The sequence below is a fragment of the Lepidochelys olivacea genome (assembly GCF_965140295.1).
Source record: "Lepidochelys olivacea isolate rLepOli2 genome assembly, chromosome: 2".
In the NCBI taxonomy this organism is placed as follows: domain Eukaryota; kingdom Metazoa; phylum Chordata; order Testudines; family Cheloniidae; genus Lepidochelys; species Lepidochelys olivacea.
The window spans coordinates 33,697,154-33,717,090 of NC_140412.1; the positions used below are offsets into that span (position 1 = coordinate 33,697,154).

At 44.3% G+C, this 19,937-nt stretch overlaps 1 protein-coding gene across 1 annotated transcript in view; it reads left to right on the top strand.

The window, feature by feature from the left end:
- Positions 1-809: 809 nt before the first annotated feature.
- The window catches only part of RSPO2 (R-spondin 2), a 171,727-nt gene continuing 152,599 nt past the window's right edge, over positions 810-19,937 (top strand). The window contains exons 1-2 of the mRNA XM_084619853.1: positions 810-1,211; positions 1,517-1,793. Of these exons, the coding sequence (XP_084475979.1) occupies positions 1,700-1,793 (94 nt within the window). The 5' untranslated portion in view covers positions 810-1,211; positions 1,517-1,699. The remainder of the gene's footprint in view (positions 1,212-1,516; positions 1,794-19,937) is intronic.

The following is a 19,937-nucleotide window of genomic DNA, read 5'->3' on the forward strand; positions in this document are numbered from 1 at the left end:
GCTGGGTTGAGTACATTGTAGACCAGGAGATACTCTGGGTTTAAGGACTTGGGAGGAGGGGCTGTAGGAAAAGCTCCAGGGTTGTATAGAGATTTGAAGCATTATGCAAAGTGCATTGACACAAAGGAGAGAATTTCTATTGACTTAAAGGGCTTTGGATCCTTCCCTTGCAAGGGGCCCCAGGCCCTAGAAGCCCCAGAGGAAGGGGTGGAGGAGATGGTCTACCAGGCTATAGGACCCTGCCTGGGGCTTCAGGACATAGGCAGAGGAATTGGAAATTCTTTGTGGTGTCGACTGGCAACAGTTGCAGAGGCCAGAAAAGAGAGACAAAGCTGAAATGTGAAAGGCAGTTACAGTGTGGCCAACATCTGCCCACAACCCCAAGCAGCAGGCTCCTGGGGGGAGCTACCAGGCTTTGGAAAGGAGCGGGAGAGGAGAGGTGGATCTTGCATTAGGGCCTTGTGGAGGAAGAGAGCCTCTAGGCCAGCGGTGTCCAATATGTTCGCCACTAGCCACATGTGGCTAATAGGCTACTGAATTGTGGCTAATGCGAGTGGCTTTTTTTATCATGTGGCTAATAAGAAAAATTCAAAACCACCAGTGTGGCTAGCAGCGAATTTCTATTGGACACCGCTGCTCTAGGCTGAGGACTTTGCCGTTCAAGCCCCGGGGAGGGAGGGAGGGAGGCAGCCCGGCATAGGGCTTTAGGACCCTGAGGCACCACAGCGCCCCGCGGCGCTAGGACCTGGCGGAAGGGGCGCGGGGGCCGCTCCGAGATGCTGTGGACCACAGCACCACCTACTTACTGCAGCCTCCGGCCCCCAGCGCATCCCTCTGGCGCGCCCCGGCTGCGGAGGGCGAGGGCGAGTCTGCCCCGCCGGACAGCCCCCACGTCACAGCCGGAGCGCGGGGATAAAAGGGCCGGGAGGCGAGGCGCAGCCGGACTCGTGGGGCGGCGGCGCCCCTGGTTGCTCCCCAGCAGAGGCGGGGGGCTGGCGAGGGGCACGTTGCAAAAGCCGCCGCTTCTCCTCCCGGCCAGGCAGCCGCTCCGGCCGCCCCGCGGAGCCCCCGCGCCCCTCAGCGGAGCGGCTCCCAAACTTCGTCTGCCCACGTGTTGCTGGCGGAGTCCCGGGGAGCCGAGGGGCGCCGCTTCCTTGACCCGCGGCCGGTGCCGCTGGAGGGGCTGCTCCGCGGCTTGCTCGGCGCTGAAGGTACGGACCGTGCGCCAGAGCCTGCCCCGAGGGGCGCCGGGCTCCTGCCCCGCCAGTCCCCCGGTGGGGGGCAGACAAAAGAGCCCGGCGTTGCCTTGGCACACCGAGCCCCGGCCGAGCCTGCCTGGCGCTCCCTGAGTGCAGCCACCTGGGGCAGAGCTGGGGCTCGTGGCGGGTCGCCCCCGCGCCGCTCCGTGTTGCCATCCCCGTGGCCTCGGGGCAGGCCGGGAGGGTGGGAGTAACCCCCCGTCCCCGTCCCCCCTCACACACACACATAACCACCCCTCTCTGCGCCTTGTCTGCAGATCAAAGGAGATGCTGGGAGCTGCTGCCAGTTCGCAGCGCCTGGCCAGGGGCGCGACAGGCGGGTGGTGACTCCGCAGCCGGAGCGGACCCTGGCACCGCCGCTACCCCCGGCGCCTGCCCCAGCCCCGCCAGCCGACTGATTTGCCCCCTCTGAGAGAAGCTGCCCACCCTCGCCGCCCAGGATGCGGTTTCGCCTCTTCTCCTTTGCCTTGCTCGTCCTGAACTGCATGGATTACAGCCACGGCCAAGCCAGCCGCTGGAGACGCAGCAAAAGAGGTCAGTAGCGTGGCACCCACCGCTGCCCCGGGGCTGCGCGGCCGGCCGGCGGCTGCCGCCCCCCTGCCTAGCTGGCTCCGGGTCCGTGCACTGGGGGGGAGCGCCTGTCCAGCACGCGCGGCCGGGGACCGGCCAGCCCCCGGGGAGGCGGGAGTGTGCGCTGGCGGCGCTGCGCAGCCTTAGCCTAAAAGTGACTTATTGGGGAGCAACAAGTGCCTCCTGCCCGCTCCCCGAGCTGGCCTAGGAGGTGCAGTCGCTCTCGCCCTCCCCACTGAGCTCGCCCTCCCGGCTGCCAGGCAGGTGGATTAAAACCCCATCGACAGAAGGCACCGCCTCAGCTGCCCTGCCTTGAGTCCCCCGCCCCCCAGTGCCCTCGGAGCTGAGCTAACTCGCAGAGAAACCCCGTGGGCTGGTTGGTCCCAAACGGAGGAAATCCCCGTTTGCACGTGGGGAGTTGAAAATCCCAGCCGACCTGCGTTGGTCAGCGAGAGCGGTGGGACCGGGCGCTGAACGTGGCTCTCTGCTGGGGGGGGGGGGGCACATCGTGCTGAAACTGGGGATCGGCGCTGTAAGCTGCGACCTCCGGTTTGCCCGGGGGGGGGTTCTATTTAGAATAGGGTGGATTGGGTACCGGGAGCCCGTCAGTGAAAGGGGCGCGTTGCGTGTGTGATGCGACTGCCCATCCCAGCACCAACGGGACTGGATCCAGGGACAGGACATTAGATGGTCTGGTGAACAGAGCAGCAGTGAATCTAGAAGACGCAGGTCCATTGATGGCCATGTGATCTAGATTCACCTGCACAGTCCTATTCCAGCGCTCACTCCCCGCTGCTGAATGACCCAGCGATAGCCAGTGGGTAACCGCCTGTGTGCGAGCGAGCGAGCCCTCTCCCCTTGGGACCTGAAAGAACCAGGTTATTGATTGTCCGCGTCGTAATTTCATGCAACGTCTCCCGCAGCCCCAGAGACTCCCCTTTGGCCCAGGAGATAGTCTTGATAGCGCTTCTGATTCTAGATCAATAGGTCCCGACTCTTCCCCTGCCCAGCCTGGGAGGTGATCTGTTTATAACGGGCTTTATGGAGAAATATTCCTGCCTCTGGCTCTCCTGGGGGCAGCGCTTCTGCCCGTCTCTCACTGCTCTGTTAAACTGTTCTCACTTCAGCCCTTTGCCAAGCGGATGCAGCACTTCTCAGTCCGGAGTACGCCTGAGCTCCTTTTACAGAGGGGATCTGGTCTTATGTCTATGGTGATTAGTTGCACATGGTAAATTATTCTACCCTTAAGAAGTTATTACCTTGCATATATCTACAACTACTAATGAGCTTGTATTTACCACTGGAAGTAAACTACTTTCTTTTATTCTGTAAATTGGTTTTAAACCAGTCAAAGTTTTTTACACTATACTGTTAGGGATGACTGGTTTATAAATAGGAAAGGGATTTTTTTAGCTGAAAAAAAAAAGATCTAAATATATTTCAGGGATTAAAATAGGACTTTGTTAAGTACATATTTGTTTAGGTTGGGAGTCATTAAATCCAGTTTAGAGTCTTGTTTCCTCATTATATTGTCCCAAGGAATGTTTTGGGCACTTTATAATGTAAGGTTTCAGAGTAGCAGCCTGTTAGTCTGTATCCGCAAAAAGAAAAGGAGGACTTGTGGCACCTTAGAGACTAACAAATTTATTTGAGCATAAGCTTTCATTTCAGATGCATCCAATGAAGTGAGCTGTAGCTCATGAAAGCTTATGAAAGCTCATGAAAGCTTATGCTCAAATAAATTTGTTAGTACTCCTTTTCTTTTTTTATATGTAAGGAGATTGATAACTGATTTTGGCACACATTTGTTTTTATAAATTCATTTAAGGAGTTTTAAGTGGGACCCTTGCTTTTTAAATAGTGAGTTTCTTGAAGTACACATTACGGACACAGAGAGAGATGATTTTGTATGAGAAATGCATTTTAGAGAATTATCACAAAGTCCTAATTTGTTTTGCTTCCAAATATTGGAGGTTTTCAGAAATTGAAATTGCTGGAGATTAGTTATTGGTGTTGTGGAATATGTCATTACAGCACCCATGTGGACAAAAGTGTTACTGCATCTTCGCTCCAAATTCAGTTGTTTTTTCTGAGTCTTGCCCTCATCTAGAACTATAGGTATCTAAATTTAAGTAGTTATATTGGTTTTCCCTTTCCCCACTCTTCACCCCCACCCATAGTTAAGAACAACAGAAAATCTGGTAATTCAGCTACTACTCACATTTCATAAGACATTGTAATCAAAAGGTTATTGGTAAACCTGTTAACATCTCCAGTACTTAGCAAATATAAGCCCTAATGAAACTGCAAAGCAGAAGAGGCTTATACTTTCAGGCACACGTAGACTTCTGAGTGGGTCAAAATTACATAGTAAAATGATTTAGTTCTAATGTTTTCCCAACAGATGGTTTGCAGAATTAAATTTTTGTATGCGTGGCTAAAACTGCAGCAGTCCTTTAAAGTGACCAGACTGACTATCTGTGCTAACAAAGGATATACTGTGTCTTTAATTAAATGTGGAACTACTTAGAGTGCTGGCTAGACAGTGGAGAGTGATAGCAGTATTTCTGCTTTACAGCACAGCTTAAGGATTGCATTGTGGGAGTATAGAAATGAATAGAGATCTAACTTGAGTTGCATGAATTGTCCCCCTACAAAAACTTAAGCTGGTTTTAATTGATCTCATGTTCACTGATTGATCTTAGACCAATTGTTGTACTTGCTGGATAACTGGCTTTCACAAAGGAGATTGATTTAAATTAGTTTCTTGATGGACATTTGATTACTCGCAAAATAACATTGGTATTGACAGTTGACTTACTGGATCCGTTTTGTGCTATCACCTAAGGCTTTCATTTTTGACTGAAGAGAATGCAATATAGTTTCAGTTGATAAACTTTAAAGAAATAAAAGTGGCTGATAAGAGCTGAAGGCAAGATCTGTGAATATATTTGAAATTATAATTGACATTTACCATGCAACATACAGACTGAAGTAATGTCTGAGTTCAGGATTCAAAATTCCTGTAATTTCACAATTTTTCCATTTCTCATCTGTAAATAATCAGGCATTCACTGTGGGGTACTGGCAGTTAGAACTTTTCTGGCATTCTATTATGTATATTATGTGATCTCAGATGCTCCATAATATAGTTTTCCTAATGAAATAAAATTCTTGGCATAGATCATTTCTCCTATGCAGTAGGAATCAATTGCATCCAGTTTGGAATGTCAAGCAAATCTACCATATTAACTGATTTTTAAAAAAAGCATTTTAAAAATCTGGACAATGACCTGTGGTTCTGCATTTCTGTGCATAGGAAATGGGATTTATAGCTAGCATATTCCAGGAGAGAATAGTAAATCCTGGAGAAGGCTGATCATATGTTTTCCTTCCTCCTTCTCCCCGTTTCCCATCCCAGAACAAATTATGTAACATAATACAATAAAAGTGGATGAAAAATTTGAGGTTTACATTTTGATTCCTAACAGGCATTGATTTCATGTTGTTAGTCAATTAAACAATATAAAATAAACAGGTCACATCAGAAATATATTCTTTAAATTCCTCAAAATCAAGAGATTTCTATTAGTGCAACAGGAAAAAAAAGTTATAAATAAACATACATAACTTACACTGTCATTACTCTACACTTAATAGTTTTCTGCTGTGGCACTAAAATATTATTTGCTACAGTTAATTCATATCAATACTCTTATTTTCAGAGTGGGAAGTCTTTGTCCAAGGGTGTCTCAAAGCTAGGATTTACTAGGAAGATTGTTTACTCTTCCTGCAGAAACTGTTTTAAAACCTATTTTAAAGTAATATAGGTGGAACACCAGTAGACTAATCTTGTATACCAAAGTATCTTCTTTCCTTTTCTTGATCTGGAAGGCATAATTGAATTTTGCAATTCTCTTGGATACTTAATTACCTAAGTGCTTGCTTTTACACTGGTCTTATAATGCCTTGGCTTGTTTTCAGGTCCCTATTCCTAGCTCCCTTAGTGGTCACCAAGCTTGCCTTGTGCACCTTACCAATTGCAGCCAGTGTCTTGGTAATACCTCTTTGGGTCGAGCAGTTTGTTGCATTATGCATTTGAGTGAATATCCAGCATCAGGGACATGTGAGAGATCAAAAGCTTCAAACCAAAATTATCTTAAAACATCTAGGAACAGTGTCCTTACTTACAGGATGAGGGATTGGGTTCTGGAAAGCAGTGACTCTGAAAAGGACTTAGTGGTCATTATAGATAACCAAGCTATAATGTGATGCTGTGACAAAAAGTCTAATATGGTACTTGGATGTATTAATAGGCAAATACTGAACAGTAATAGGGAGCTGATGCTACCTATAACAGCCAAGAGCGCAGTGGCTATGGCACTCAATTAGGATGTGGGAGACTGAGGTTCAAGTCCCTCCTCTGAATCATGAAAAACCTGGAAAGATCATGGTTTCACCCTGATGCAAAATGGGAAAAATTCTGTACTTGAACTTTTTTCTTTAAATGGCAGCAAGAGACGTTTAAGTTGGACATTAGTAAAAACTTCCTAACTGGACATTTTTAAGAGCAGGTTAGACAAAACACCTGTCATGGGTGGCCTAGATAATACATAGCCCTGCCATGAGTGCAGGAGACTGGACTAGAAGACCTCTCAAGGTCCCTTCCAGTACTATGATTCTATGACTATCCTTACAGGATTGGTGAGACCACTACTGGAATGTTGCATACAGTTCTCATGTCTATACTCTAAAAAGAGTTATGGAAAAATTAGAGAGGGCTAAAATAAAAGCTACAAGAATAAGTTGTTGTCTGGAAAATATACGTTGAGAAGAAGCTCAATATATTTAGCTTATCAAAGAGAAGGTTGAGGCAATGTGGCTATAATCACCAATATAAGGAGAAGATATCTGATTCTAGAGGGCTCTTTAATCTAGCAAGCAAAAGCATAACAAAACTAGAAAACAGTGGCTAGAAATTCAAGTCAACAAAGTTCAAATTGAAAACAAGGTTAACATTTTAACAGTGAAGGTAACCACTGGGATGTGGAAGATTCTTCCTCACTTTGAGTCTTTAAACCAACATTGGATGTCTTTCTAAAAGAGATGCTCTTGTTCAGCTACAAATTGTTGAGTTGGGTGAAATCTATGTGCTGTGTTATGCAGGATGTCTGGTTAGATGATCATAGCGACCCTTCTGGCCTTAAAATTATGAAAAACAAGTCACCTTCTATCTTTGACTTCTGAGTACAAAACATACCTAGGTCTGAGGCTACATCCAGACTGGCTGGGTAAGTCAGATTCTTAGGGTAAGTTACTCGGCTGGGTAAGTCAGATTCTTAGGCCTGGTCTATACTACAAACTTAGGTCAACGTACGCCACCTTATGTTGACATAATAATGTATGCGTCTACACTACCCGGTCTCTTTCTGCTGACCTAACTTGCCTGTAAAGTTGACTTAATTACTCCACCTCCACGAGAGGCGTAGTGCTTAATTCAATGTTGATGGGTCACCAGAGAGGCATTGTAGACACAATGCTGTGTAAGTCGAGTGAATTGGCCTCTAGAAGGTATCCCACAATGCTCCACTGTGATCACTCTGGAGATCGTTTTCAACTCTGCTGCACAGCAGCCATGTACAGAGGAAACAGCCCCTCTCCTGTTAAAATCCCGGGGACTTTTGAATTCCCATTTCCTCTTTGATTAGCATGGAGAACTTGCCAACCCAGCTAATCATGGTGACTCAATGCCCGAAATGTGCTGCAGCCTGGAATACACAGGAGGTGGGATCTTATAGGTCTGTGGGGAGAAGAGTCTGTGCAGGCACAGCTCCGATCCAACTGAAGAAATGTAGACATCAATGAAAAGATTGCGCATGGGGAAGAAGGGCTACACCAGGGACACACAGCCGTGTTGCGTGAAAATCAAAGAACTCGGCAGGTGCACCAGAAGACAAGGGAGGCGAACAGTCATTCTGATTCTGCACCACAGACATGCTGCTTCTACAATGAGCTGCATGTGATTCTCGGTGGTGACCCCACCACTACCCCCAAATGCAGTGTGGATTTCTCCCAGGTGTCTGAGTTCTGGGCCACCTCAGGCAACAATGAGGAGGATGTTCTGGGTGAGGAAGAGGAGGAGGAGAAAGGGAGACAGGCAAGAGGTGGATCCATTTTCTTCCAGAGCTATTTTTAACCCTGGAGCCCAGACAGTTGCAGGAAAGCATTGTGGCTGAGCATGATGCCAAGGAAAGCACTTCTGGTGAGTATGCAATTCCAATCAAACTATAGGGCTTATATGGTCTTATATTTTATGTTTAATCTGAAGAAAAAGTGAGCTGCAGTGGGCATCTGCTTCCCAGTGGCTGCTCCAGCTAGGCAGGGGGTGCTCCCTGCATTCCACCCCCAGGTAAAAGACCGTGCACAGGGATGGCCCGGGAATCCTCCATGGAGATCTCTAGGAAACTTTCATGGAGGTACTCTGTCATCCTTTGCAGATGGTTTCTGGGGAGGGCTGCCTTATTTCTTCCACTACAGTGGAACACTTTCCCATGCCACTCCAATATTAACTTTGCTGGCATCATTGTGGTACACAGCATAGCAGCATGAGGACCAAGTCAGTATCCAGACGCTTACAGCATCTGCTCCCTTGCCATCTCTGTTACTCTTAGAAAACTGATATCACACAGGGTCACCTAGGGGAGATGGTGGAAGTTTTCATTACAAGGGCTCGTACTGGAAACAATAGAGAATGTGATCCACCACGTATGGTGACTTCTGGGTTCCTCAGCCACACTTTCCCTAACATGCTGATGGTTTGGTTGGCAGGGGTCTGCCAGATTCTGCAAGTCCAGGGCGATTATTACCATCAACGTTAAGGGAAGGGGGGTGGGATTCCTGTGTTCTCTCATGGCTGCAAACCATCCCTCCCCTGGAGCCACCTCAGACGAAGACCACAATTTGGAAGGCTTAATGCTGGTCCCAGGTCTCATGGAGCAACATCCATGCCAGGGGTTATTGTCCATCTGCTCACCTGTTCTCCCGACGTGGGTTTTCCACAAGTTGCAGCCCAAGCTTCTGAGCCATGCTCACCATGACTGGAACAGCAAACCAGTTCGTTGAATAGCTAGGGATTCTGATTATGTTCTGGTTTGCACTTGAGTGTAGTAAGGGGAGTGTTTTTTAAGTAGCAACGTTGTACAGCGAGTTGTCTGTAATGCTCACAACAAGAGTGCACAGCTGAGCAGGTCCATGCTTCTCAGGCTATGTTGTATGCATAGTTAAGCCGGGCTTTTGAAAAAAGGCATGAGAAAAGTATGGGTTGTTTGCCATTGATATCAGGGTAGGTAGGGAGGGAGAAAACTGCATCTTGGGAGGCCAAAGCCATGTTCCTATTCCCCCCTGTGACAATGTTTTGGTCCCATGTGGCATTGCAAGCCTTCCCAAAACCCCCCTGTTCCCTGCGGCTAGTTGCACTGTGGGATAGTTACCCATGGTGCAGTGCTCTATGCATCAATGCAAGTGCTGCTAGTGAGGATACATTCCACTGACACAATGAGTGTGGTGTGGACATGCGCCACCGACTTCATTACTGTGGGGCAGGATGTCGACTTACATTAAGTCGATTTAACTTTGTAGTGTAGACATGCCCTTAGTTGCAGTAGAGAAAAATCAGAAGATCAGGGATCTGTTTTTTTATAACATTGATTACAAGAGAACTCTAGCTACGTTTTCTGGAATTGAGGTGTTTCCTTGAAAAAAGCAGGCATAGTAGTTTTTCTTAATCAAGCAGCACAGGTTGCTTTTGCACAGATCTAGTGAAGTGGTTCTCAAATTTTTCCATACTGTGACCCTATGTTATAGCAGGAAAAAAGTTTTAGGACATTGTGCCCCCCAACTTCCATATAGCTATTAAATAGGGAGGCTGGTCACAACCCCCTGAAACTTGGTTGTGATTCTCCCTGATTGAGAACCCATAAGAACACAAGCACATAAGAATGGCCATACTGGGTGAGACCAAAGGTCCATCTATCCCAGTATCCTCGCTTCCAACAGTGGCCAGTGCCAGGTGCCCCAGAGGGAATGAACAGAACAGGTAATCATCAAGTGATCCATCCCGTCACCCATTCCCTCTTGGACCAGATCCTGTGCTCAGCTTAGGACTAAATCAAGAATTGCCTCTCCTTTTGTGGGTTTCAGAACTAGCTGCTCCAAGAAGCCGTCATTTAACCCATGATCAACCCATGATCTAGTGTGTAGTAACTGATTAGCTAATTGGGATTACGAGTCTGCATCAGCTTTAACTTTGTGTCTTTATAAAACTTGAGTCACAGAATTTATATATGAGTCATATATATATATGAAAGAATAGAGTAAGGTGAAATCAAAATTCTGTGGCTCAAGTTATATAAACTTAAAGCCTAAATCATCTTCACAAATTGGTGTAGAGGGTGGGAAGGTTGGTGACATAGGAGAAGGCTATGCTTGGAGCTTGACCAATCCATTTTAGGGAGTGAGTGTGAAGCTTTAATGGCAATTTTGTCAGAATCTGCTTTCATATCTATTAAGCTTTCAGCCCTGGAGGTTGCAAAGAAAACATTGCAAACACGAATCAAGGATGAACTGATGAAGTGCTCGGTTTCAGAGTAACAGCCATGTTAGTCTGTATTTGCAAAAAGAAAAGGAGTACTTGTGGCACCTTAGAGACTAACCAGTTTATTTGAGCATGAGCTTTCGGAAGTGCTGTTTCTCTAACTGTGCAGACTTGACTGTTTCAGCTCACCCTGATGCTTCGAGACTTGCCAACCTACCCCAGAATGAGATGTGACCAGTCTCATCAGTTTTCAATACTGATATTCAGAATCTGAGGAGCTGTGAAACTGAGATGAATCAGGCTGGTTTCTCACTGCTGCTGCTTGGAAAAGCTGACAGCAACAGTGTCAGGCTCTGGAGATATGTATTAGGATGAAAAATAAGGTTGGTTGAAGTGTAAAGTAGTGCCAGCCCTCCTCTGCATCTTTGTAGCAGCCAGGAGGCTCTGTGATGAGTGGGTGGGTGGGTTCTTTTGACAGACTGAAGCTTCAGATTTCAACACGCCTACTAGTTGGAGGCTGGCATGAAAGCTAAGCCCTAAGTATGGAAGGGAGACAACCCCTCTAACTGCCTTAGGACCCTTGGGATTTCACAAGAATCTGATTTAGCTTCAGGTACATATCAGATTTTTTTTCTCCAGAGATTAAGGGGATTTCTGACAGCCTCCAAGGCCATCACCAGGGTGTGAGAAGCTAATCCCACCCCCTGACCTTGGATAGTTCTGTCTCGGACATCTCAAATTCTAAGATGCACGTGTGACTCTGATCTCCAATTACCAAACTGTGGTCAATGGAGCACTTGCTGGTCACACAGTGCTGGCTTCTCTTTGTGACGATGCTCAGATACTACAGTGATAAAAATAAATTGATTCATATAACTTTGCTTTAATCTTATCTAGTCTTAAATACGCTTTTGTTAAAAGTCTAAATAATTGTCCCAAATTTTGTTTAGTGTGTATGGAATGGGAAAGGTTGGTGATTGCCTTTCCCAGATTTTCCTCTTTATATCAAGAGTTGTTCCACTTAAAGGACATAAATAAAAAAGATAAAATGGGTGGCATGGGGAGGGAAGAGAAGGCTACCTAAAAGAAAGCAGAAGGAAACAATTAATATCCTAAATACCTAGATCATATGATGGCAAAGGGAGGAGAGATGCCCATCAAACAATCCTCTATTAAGTTGTGGCCCACAATATAGAAGAAGTTTGAGGTCCCCTGATCCAGTATAATAACATAGGTTCCTGGAACAACATTTTGGTGCCTTCATAGTTTGCAGACTCTGGAAATCAATACCTAAATCAATTAAATATCCCCTCTCTCAAAATATTTAATCAATTGCAGCCAAATACTCAGTGCAGCTATAAGCTTTTGCCCTTTAACTTCTGTTTTTTTTTTTAAAAAAAGCTTATGCTGTACTCTTACTCTCTTCCCTTTCTATCAGATAAACTGATTGTGTGATTGAATGACTTCAACAAATTATACCTAGTGTTTACAACAATCTTATACAGTTTCATAATTATGTTTCAGAGTAAATGAAAACATTCTTTTGACTGAGTTATGAACACTTATGGATGAAGATAACAGAAAACTTCATATATAGTTGCTATAGGATTAAAGGTGTCTTTAATTCTATTTAAGAAATTCAAACCCCTATAAACAGGAAATTAATATTTGTCTACAAATAAGCCAGAGTGGATGGATTAGGGAGTGGTCAGTACCGGACTCTGGTCCACTGGATTCTGTCCCTTTTTAGCTAAATTTCCAGATTTTTCTTCTTTATTATCTGAAGAATTTTTCTACTTACAAATGTAAACACACTGCACAAGTTATGTGTGAAGAGAAGGGAGTATTGTAGGAAAAGTGTTGCTAAAGAAGTATAGAAAGAAACAGTATAGCAATTTCAACTTTTAGACCCTATGTATACTAGGTGTCTTTTGTACCAGTGCAGCTCCTTTGGTGTAAACCCCTCAATGTAGACAATCTACAGCAGTTAAAACACGATCTGTACTGGGAAATGTACCCTGGTAACATACTGGGATTAGCTACACCAGTGCAACCCCATGTTGCTCTAGTCCATGGTGTCTACAGTAAGAATTTGTGGTGTTATAGCTACACTGGCACAAACTTACCAAGCCCTTAGCATTGCTCCAAGTGGATGTGCTGGATGGAGTATGTCATCACAACTATAGCTCTGATCCATTTCAGGCTAGGCTTGTATAATGACGACTTCTAGTTTCTGCCATGTATTACCACAAGATCTGTAATGGCTATTATACACTTTCATACAAATCCACTGACATATTTACCTAAAGAATCTACTAGCGAGTCTGCAGAAAAACTTCTGCCTATTTATTCTTTCTCTTCGGATGTTATGTTCTGAAGCCCTTGTACTTTTATTAAGGTACATCTTAAAATTGCTGCCCTTTTCCCCAAACCCACCCCCTCCCATGATGATCTAGCTACTCTCCCCTATGTTTCACTCCTGTGGATGGTCATCTTTAGATAGGAGCGCAGAAGTCATGCAGCTAACTTCTTTCTTCCATTCAGCAAAGCCCCTTTTGGGACAGCTTGGCAACCTAGTCTTTCTCTCATGAACTTATTGCTATGGCAGCAGCTGAATGATAGGAAAGACCTTCAGACCAGATATGGGCCCTGAACTTTCATAAAGTTTGGATCTGAACATTGTGGCTTGGACCCTGCTTTCTCATAGTTAATGGGGAGAATTCAGGAAATCACAAGGGGGTGTTCTTATCACCTTGCCACCTATAAAGGTTGTTGCTCATCAAGGTCCATGTTAATATAAACCTTAACATTCTGCTTTATCCATATGCTGAGGTGCTGCCATAGGCTGAAGTAGTTAATGCCTGTGCTTTGTCATGGCAATTGATCAGCTACTGCATCTTGAGGAGATCTCAGTTCTGCATATGTGTTGTGAGCTCAAGATATTTTTCTCAATGCAACATTGCTAGCTAGTGAACAGCAGTGATTCCAAGGATGCTGCGATGACAGTGGGTTGTGGTTTCTTTGTTGTGATGATGAAATGCTACAGAATTACGAGAGGTCACCTCCATTTTTTTTCATTCAATACACTCTTTATTGAACTCTCCCCATGATGCACCTGATTTTAAAGACTTCTTCAGAACTGAGGCTCAGTAAAAAGGAAAATCTGTGACTAAAATTTTTAAGAAACCGATCGGGGTTTTTTTGTATTAAAGTTATTACAGTAACTTTTGGTTCTTCTAGAATATGTTTAGAGAAAATGTTTAAATTGATGCAAGTTTATTTTTTTCACTCAAATATTACAGCAGCAAAAACCTCATTGTAATCTGAGTGGGACTTGTGTGTTATGAGACTCTGTATAGAATATATTCCAAATGTTAGTTAAGAATATTATAATTTTCTGTATTACTGTAATGCCTATGAGGCCCATTGCGCTAGGCACTGTGCAGACACATAGTGAAAGATAGCTCTGCCCTGAAGAGTAAATAGACAAGACAGCCATAGTGTGGGAGGGGAAACAGAGGCACAAAGAGATGTTGTGACTTGGCCATCATCATGCAGTAGATCAGTGGCAGAGCCAGGGAATAGAACGCAGGTCTCCTGACTCCCAGTTCATAGCCATATCCACTGAATCACACTGCCTTCCTGCTTTAAAATGTCATTATAGTGCAAGCCTCAATTTGAAACTGCAGAATTCTGACGTGACTATATTTCTGTCAGCGGACGTGGAAAAGGGGGAGTGATTGTTGTGTCTGCTGTATAATTTCCACCCTGCTCTCCCATGTGCGCACACACTCTTCTTTTAACCCTGCAGAGGCTTTCTAGTGGTTACTCCAGAGAAATCTGGCTCAGCTTGTTTTTGGGGAGGCAGGAAGGAGAGGAGCTATATTTCTCCTCTCCTCAGGTATGGATATCATCTGTGCTTCATTAACCATAGGTCTTGTCTGCAGTGCTCTCAGAGAGTGGTTTTGTTCTTGGTGATTGCTAACTTGGGTCTTCTTAGACCCACTCACCCTTGGGGAATATGAGAGAGGCAGAGGGGCATCCTGGAGAGCCTCTGGGGTTTCTTACTCTGGGGAATCCCCAGGGTACAAAGGTTTGGGAAGCTGAACTCTCTGCAGCTTCATAATTCTCCTAGCCCCTTTGTAGGAAACACTGACAACCTCATGTTTCCTGGTCTCTGGGAGGAGGGAGGGAGGGAACAGGAACTCCCAATTCTGTCACTTCCCCTCAGCAAGAATTTAGGTCCAACACAGTTCCCGGAATATGCCCCTCCTTTTTTCATACATGAACCAAAAAGGCAAAGTTTGGAAAAAACAGAAGTAGAAACTTAAGGGAAATTAAAAAATAAAATGAAAAGAAAGTGAAGGTGGAAAGAGGAGTTGATCTGAGTGACCTGGGCTGTTGAGCTTATCCCTGATTTTCCACATGTCCCAGGAGCTCTGCTTCCCACCTTACTACCTAGCTTTTACGTAAGCTTTTCCGTCCTCTGTTTCTTCTTTCCCCATTGAACACTTCATAATACACTCAGTGACACACTGTGAGTGAAATGGCCAAGGTGTTGGGCCCGACTCTGAGCTTCCTCCCTCTGGGGTAAATCCGGAGTGATTTTAGGGGAATTACACTAGCAGTAATACCAGCGTTAGTTGGATCAGAATGAGGCATGCTGTGTTCCTTGTAACTTTTAAATGGTGCTTCTGTGCATTGTGTATTGCAGTGCTCTTGTAGTGTCAGACATGCTGAGATCCAACCAAAAAGGCTGAAAGCTGGGCAATGCTCTTAAATAAGAGTTGGAGTTCACTTGAGAACCCAAATTCTCATTTTCATTCTTTCCAGTTCTATTTCCATCAGACTCCTGGAAAAAAATCTAGCAGCCTCCAACTTCTATTTTACTTATGGTAACGTTAGCAGCAGCATAAATACATGTAGGTTCCCTCCCCCCCAACTTTTGGAGAAGGATTGTAATGTGACCCTTCTAAACCTGAATCCTAAAACAGACTTGGTCTCACATTGTTTTCTCTTAATAGCTTTCCAAGCAGCTACTAAGTGAAACTACTGCATGTTCGTCCTGGTGTAATCTGAGGCTCACTGGGTAAAATAACAGTCTGTGCTACTTAAACACACTCTGGAAGGCTTAAGGAGGAGAGGAAAGAAAATATTTGAGGAGATCAACTGGATGTGGTCGAATACAAGTAACGTCACCTGAGAAGGATTAGAGCTTGCCAAAGCTTGACCTGAATGAGAGACCTCCATTTAGGTCTTGTGTTCCTACCAGATCAGCTGCTGGTAGTCTTTCCATGGGCAGTTTTCTACCAGCAATCAAACAATGAAAGGGTCCAGTGATTTGCTTGGCTGCAATGTCTCAGCTGCAGTAAAGTTAAAAAAAAAAATTAAAAAAAAAATCCCAGTTTAACATTCTTCCTCCTTATTAGCTGCAGCTGGCTCTTTCTAATTAGAAAAGTCTTAACATTTTTTCATTTACACTCTGTGGCTTTTATCCTCACTTAGAGCTCAGTGTGTGCTCTCTAACTGATCAAGCATTACATGTGTAGTTCATATGTTTAGCTTTGAGTTGCCTCAGAATATACTTGTATTGGCACTTTACACTTTAAAACTCCACTTTAGAGTCCAACTGAAAATGTAGAGTACAGTGGCTATTCAGACCAGTGCAATGTCAATGGTTGTCTTCCCCCTCACCCCCTGTAATCTACCTGTAAGTGCTTCAAGCCCATGTGTTTAATGTGTAGTCCCTATAAAGATGCCAACTCCTTAGTATAGACCTTGCACTTCTAGAGTGCCTTCTACTGGAGGATCTCAAAGTCTTTTTCCAGCACCTCTGTGATGGAGGGGGAGGATCAGTTACAAAGGTGGAAGCTGAGGCTCAGGAAGCAGGGCCGGCTCCAGGCACCAGCTTTCCAAGCAGGTGCTTAGGGCGGCATTCAGAATGGGGTGGCAGTCCGTGTCCCGTGGCGGCAATTAGGTGGCAGCTCCGCCACTCTGCCCCCACTGTGGAGGCTTTTGGGCGGCAGCTCCGCCACTCTTCCAGGCACGGCGGCAATTCGGCAGCAGCTCCACCGCTGTTGTGGAGGCGGCAATTTGGCGGAGACTGCTTTGGGCAGCAAAACTGGTAGAGCCGCCCCTGTGAGGAAGGTAAAGGCCTGATTATTTTTTTCCCCATAGGTGCTGAGGAATGGGAACTGCAGATGCCCAGTCCCTCTGAAAAATCAAGTTGCAAGTGTCACTTACCTAGAGCAGGTCAAAAAACGGGAAATATTTGTATATAGCTATCAAGAAAATCTAGAGTTTTCATAATTAACTATGGCAGAACAGGAACGGCATACTACGGCCATTGGGAGCTGTGAGTGGCTGTACCTGCAGACGCTCAGGTAAACAAAGTGTCTCACGGCCTGACAGGAGCTTACCCTGAATAAGCTGCGAACTAAGTTTGGGAACCCCTGGACTAGGTGGACTATGGGTCTGGTCCATTATGGCAATTCCTGTGTAATTGTTTTGTGAAAAAAGATCGAAATTAAGGAAACTTTAACCAGCTCTAGATTTTGCCAATTTCAGCACATAATTACTTGCCACTTTAGAATGTGCTTGCAATCAGTGGCCAAACCTGAGAGAAATGACCCACGCTGTAGGAGGAAAGGACACACCATTTCAAATTTTAAAATGCTGTGGAGGAATCATTTATTTCTCCTAAAGGTTTATATTGAAACAATTTATTGTTGGAGCCATTTATTTGGTGATATCCTTCTTTCCTATTTATATCTCATTTCTAGCCAAATTTCCTGGCTTTTAGATTCTGGTAAACCATTTAGCTGCTTCATTTAACCATTCAGGGTCTGTCTACACTTGGAGCTGGGGGTGTGATTCTCCGGTGCAGGAGTCATACTTGTGCTAGATCTTGTTGAGCTAGCGCACTAAAAACAGAGTGTAGCTATGGCCATGCAAGCTGCAGGATGGGCTAGCTGCCCTGAGCATGAGCCTGTCAGACGGTAGGCACAGATCTGGGGCAGCTAGCACATTTTATCACACACTCTGCTGCAGCTACACTTGATTTTTAGTGCCCTGGCTTGACAAGAGTTAGCACGAGTATGTCTCCTACAGCTGGGAATCAAACCCCACAACTCCAAGTGTAGATGTACCCACAGTACGATGAAGGTTATTTTTTCTTTGCAAACTAAATATTAATTACAGTATTTAAAAACTACACTCCATCCCTCGCTACCCTCAGCAGTAACAATGTAATAATCCCTTAGATGTTCCATTGTATGGGATAACTTCTGATTGGTTTAGATACTAGTGTTTAACTAAAGGAGAAATTTAATTAGCTGAACAGTCTTGTTTATGTTCAAATATATCCTAGAGTGATTACTACATTTGTAATTTGATACTACAGTTTACAGCTTTACTTAAATATCTTGAGTGGTTTAGTGGTAACAATAAGACATTTGGAGTCAAGATGGAAAAAGTCAAAATTACCAGAAGAGCTGGTCATTAAATTCAGAATTTAAAAATTTTCCAACCCCTGAAAAAGCATGAATTTTCCATGAAATCTTTGTTTTTAAAAAAATACCTTTATTTTTTGACCAGCTCTGTTGAACAGATCTGCTGTTTACTTTTGCTCTGTGGCCTCGGACAAGTCAGAAAGGGCCTGATTTTTCAGAAGTACTGAGAATTTGCAACGCCAGTGGAACTGCGGATGCTTTGCACATCTGTTAGTCAGGCTCTAAATCTCAGTGCCTCAGTTCTACATTTGTAAAATAAGGATGATAATATGTGCCTCTCCCACAGTGGTAGCGTGAGGCTTAGTTAAACTATTGTAGTGTGCCTTGATTTCCTTGGATGAAGGGTACTATAGAATTAGGAAAGTATATTTATACTTCTGTTATATAACTCCCTAAAAACTATGTGGATATCTTAATATTTTAAAACAGCATGTTAAAAGCAACTTACAGAGAGCCTTATTTCTCAGCACTACATTCTGGAAAAAGCAAGTGCCTGGTATCTGAAAACAAGGAACCAAGGAGGGTCAAAGTCTCTGCCCTTTATCTCAGAGATGTTTCATAGGAATGTTTTTCCTGCTCCCAGCCATTTCCAGCTCTTCTGGTTCAGGGTGTATATACATTGATAATGCAGGATAGATTTTAAGGACACAAATGAGTTTCATATTTTCCATCTTGTCTCTAAAATTCACCTTTTCCCCTCCACGCTTACTGCTAAAACCATGGTGTCTCTCTCTTCTTGACTATTGTAATCTTTCTCAGTGCCACTCCCCTCCCCTCACAGTTTACCTAGGACTCTACGGCTAAAATAATCTTGGTCTTCTGCCACTCCAATCTCATTAGCTCCCTTTTCCCTCATGGAATCCTAACTGTCACTGGTTTTCTCTCTCCTCCTTTATCAAATTCAAGCTTCTTTCCTGAGACACTGTGCAGCTTCACCCCTACTTATCCCTTTCTCCTCATCTTCCTATGTCACTTCTCACTCCTTATTTTCTTCAGAGGAGTGCTCCATAGCTCTGAGGTTACAGCACTGGCCTGTAAAGCACCGGTCATGTGTAGAGCTTGCTAAAATGCTATTTTGATGAAAAATGGCATTTTGTCAGGAAATTTTTATTTTGGTTAATGTTTTCCAGGTTTTTTTTGGTCAAAAAACTGTTTTTGTGTGGGGAGGGGGCGGCCGAGGGTGTGTATGTGTAAAATTCCAATATTTGTCTTTTAAAAACTTTTGACACTTTGAAATTTCCCTCCAAAAAGCAAATTTGCTACTTTTTAATCAGCTCTGGTCTTGAGTTCTAATTTCACTGAGGACTTGTGAAATATTTCCAAAAATTTAGAATGGAAAAGTGAATTCGACAATAGGGCACTACATACGGATGCAGAAGAGCTATATTCGTTTCCCAGCTCAGCCACAGACTTCCTGTGTGATCTTGGTTAAGCCACTGAGTCTGCCTTGTAAAATGGGGATAAGACTTGCCTGCCTGAGAGGGCTGTCACAAGGATAATCTATTAATAATTGTGAGGCACTTGGACACTATGGTGATGAGTGCCATAGAAGAGAGATGGACTAATACCCAAAAAGACACAATCCAACAACCAAGGAAGAAGTCCATTCTGTTTAAAAGATCAACCTCATTTAGAAGGGAAGCTGTAATTTAAAAAAAAATACAATAAATGGAAGAAAGTGGAAGCTGATAGTAATTAATATTAATAAGAAGCTAAGACTTGTAGAAAATTGGTAAGGAAATCAAAGGGATGCAAGGAGTAATCCAGCAGAGTTAAGAACAATAGGAAAGATATTTTAAGGTATATAAGGAATAAAAAGTATCCTAAAAAGGGTATTGGTCTATTACTAGATAGATATGGTAGAATTATCAATAATAATGCAGAAAAGGAAGAACTGTTTGATAAGTAGTTCTGTTCTGTATTTGGGGGAAAAAGAGATGATGTAGTCATATAATATGGTAATACTTTCCATTCTGCCAGTATCACAGGAGGATGTTAAAGAGC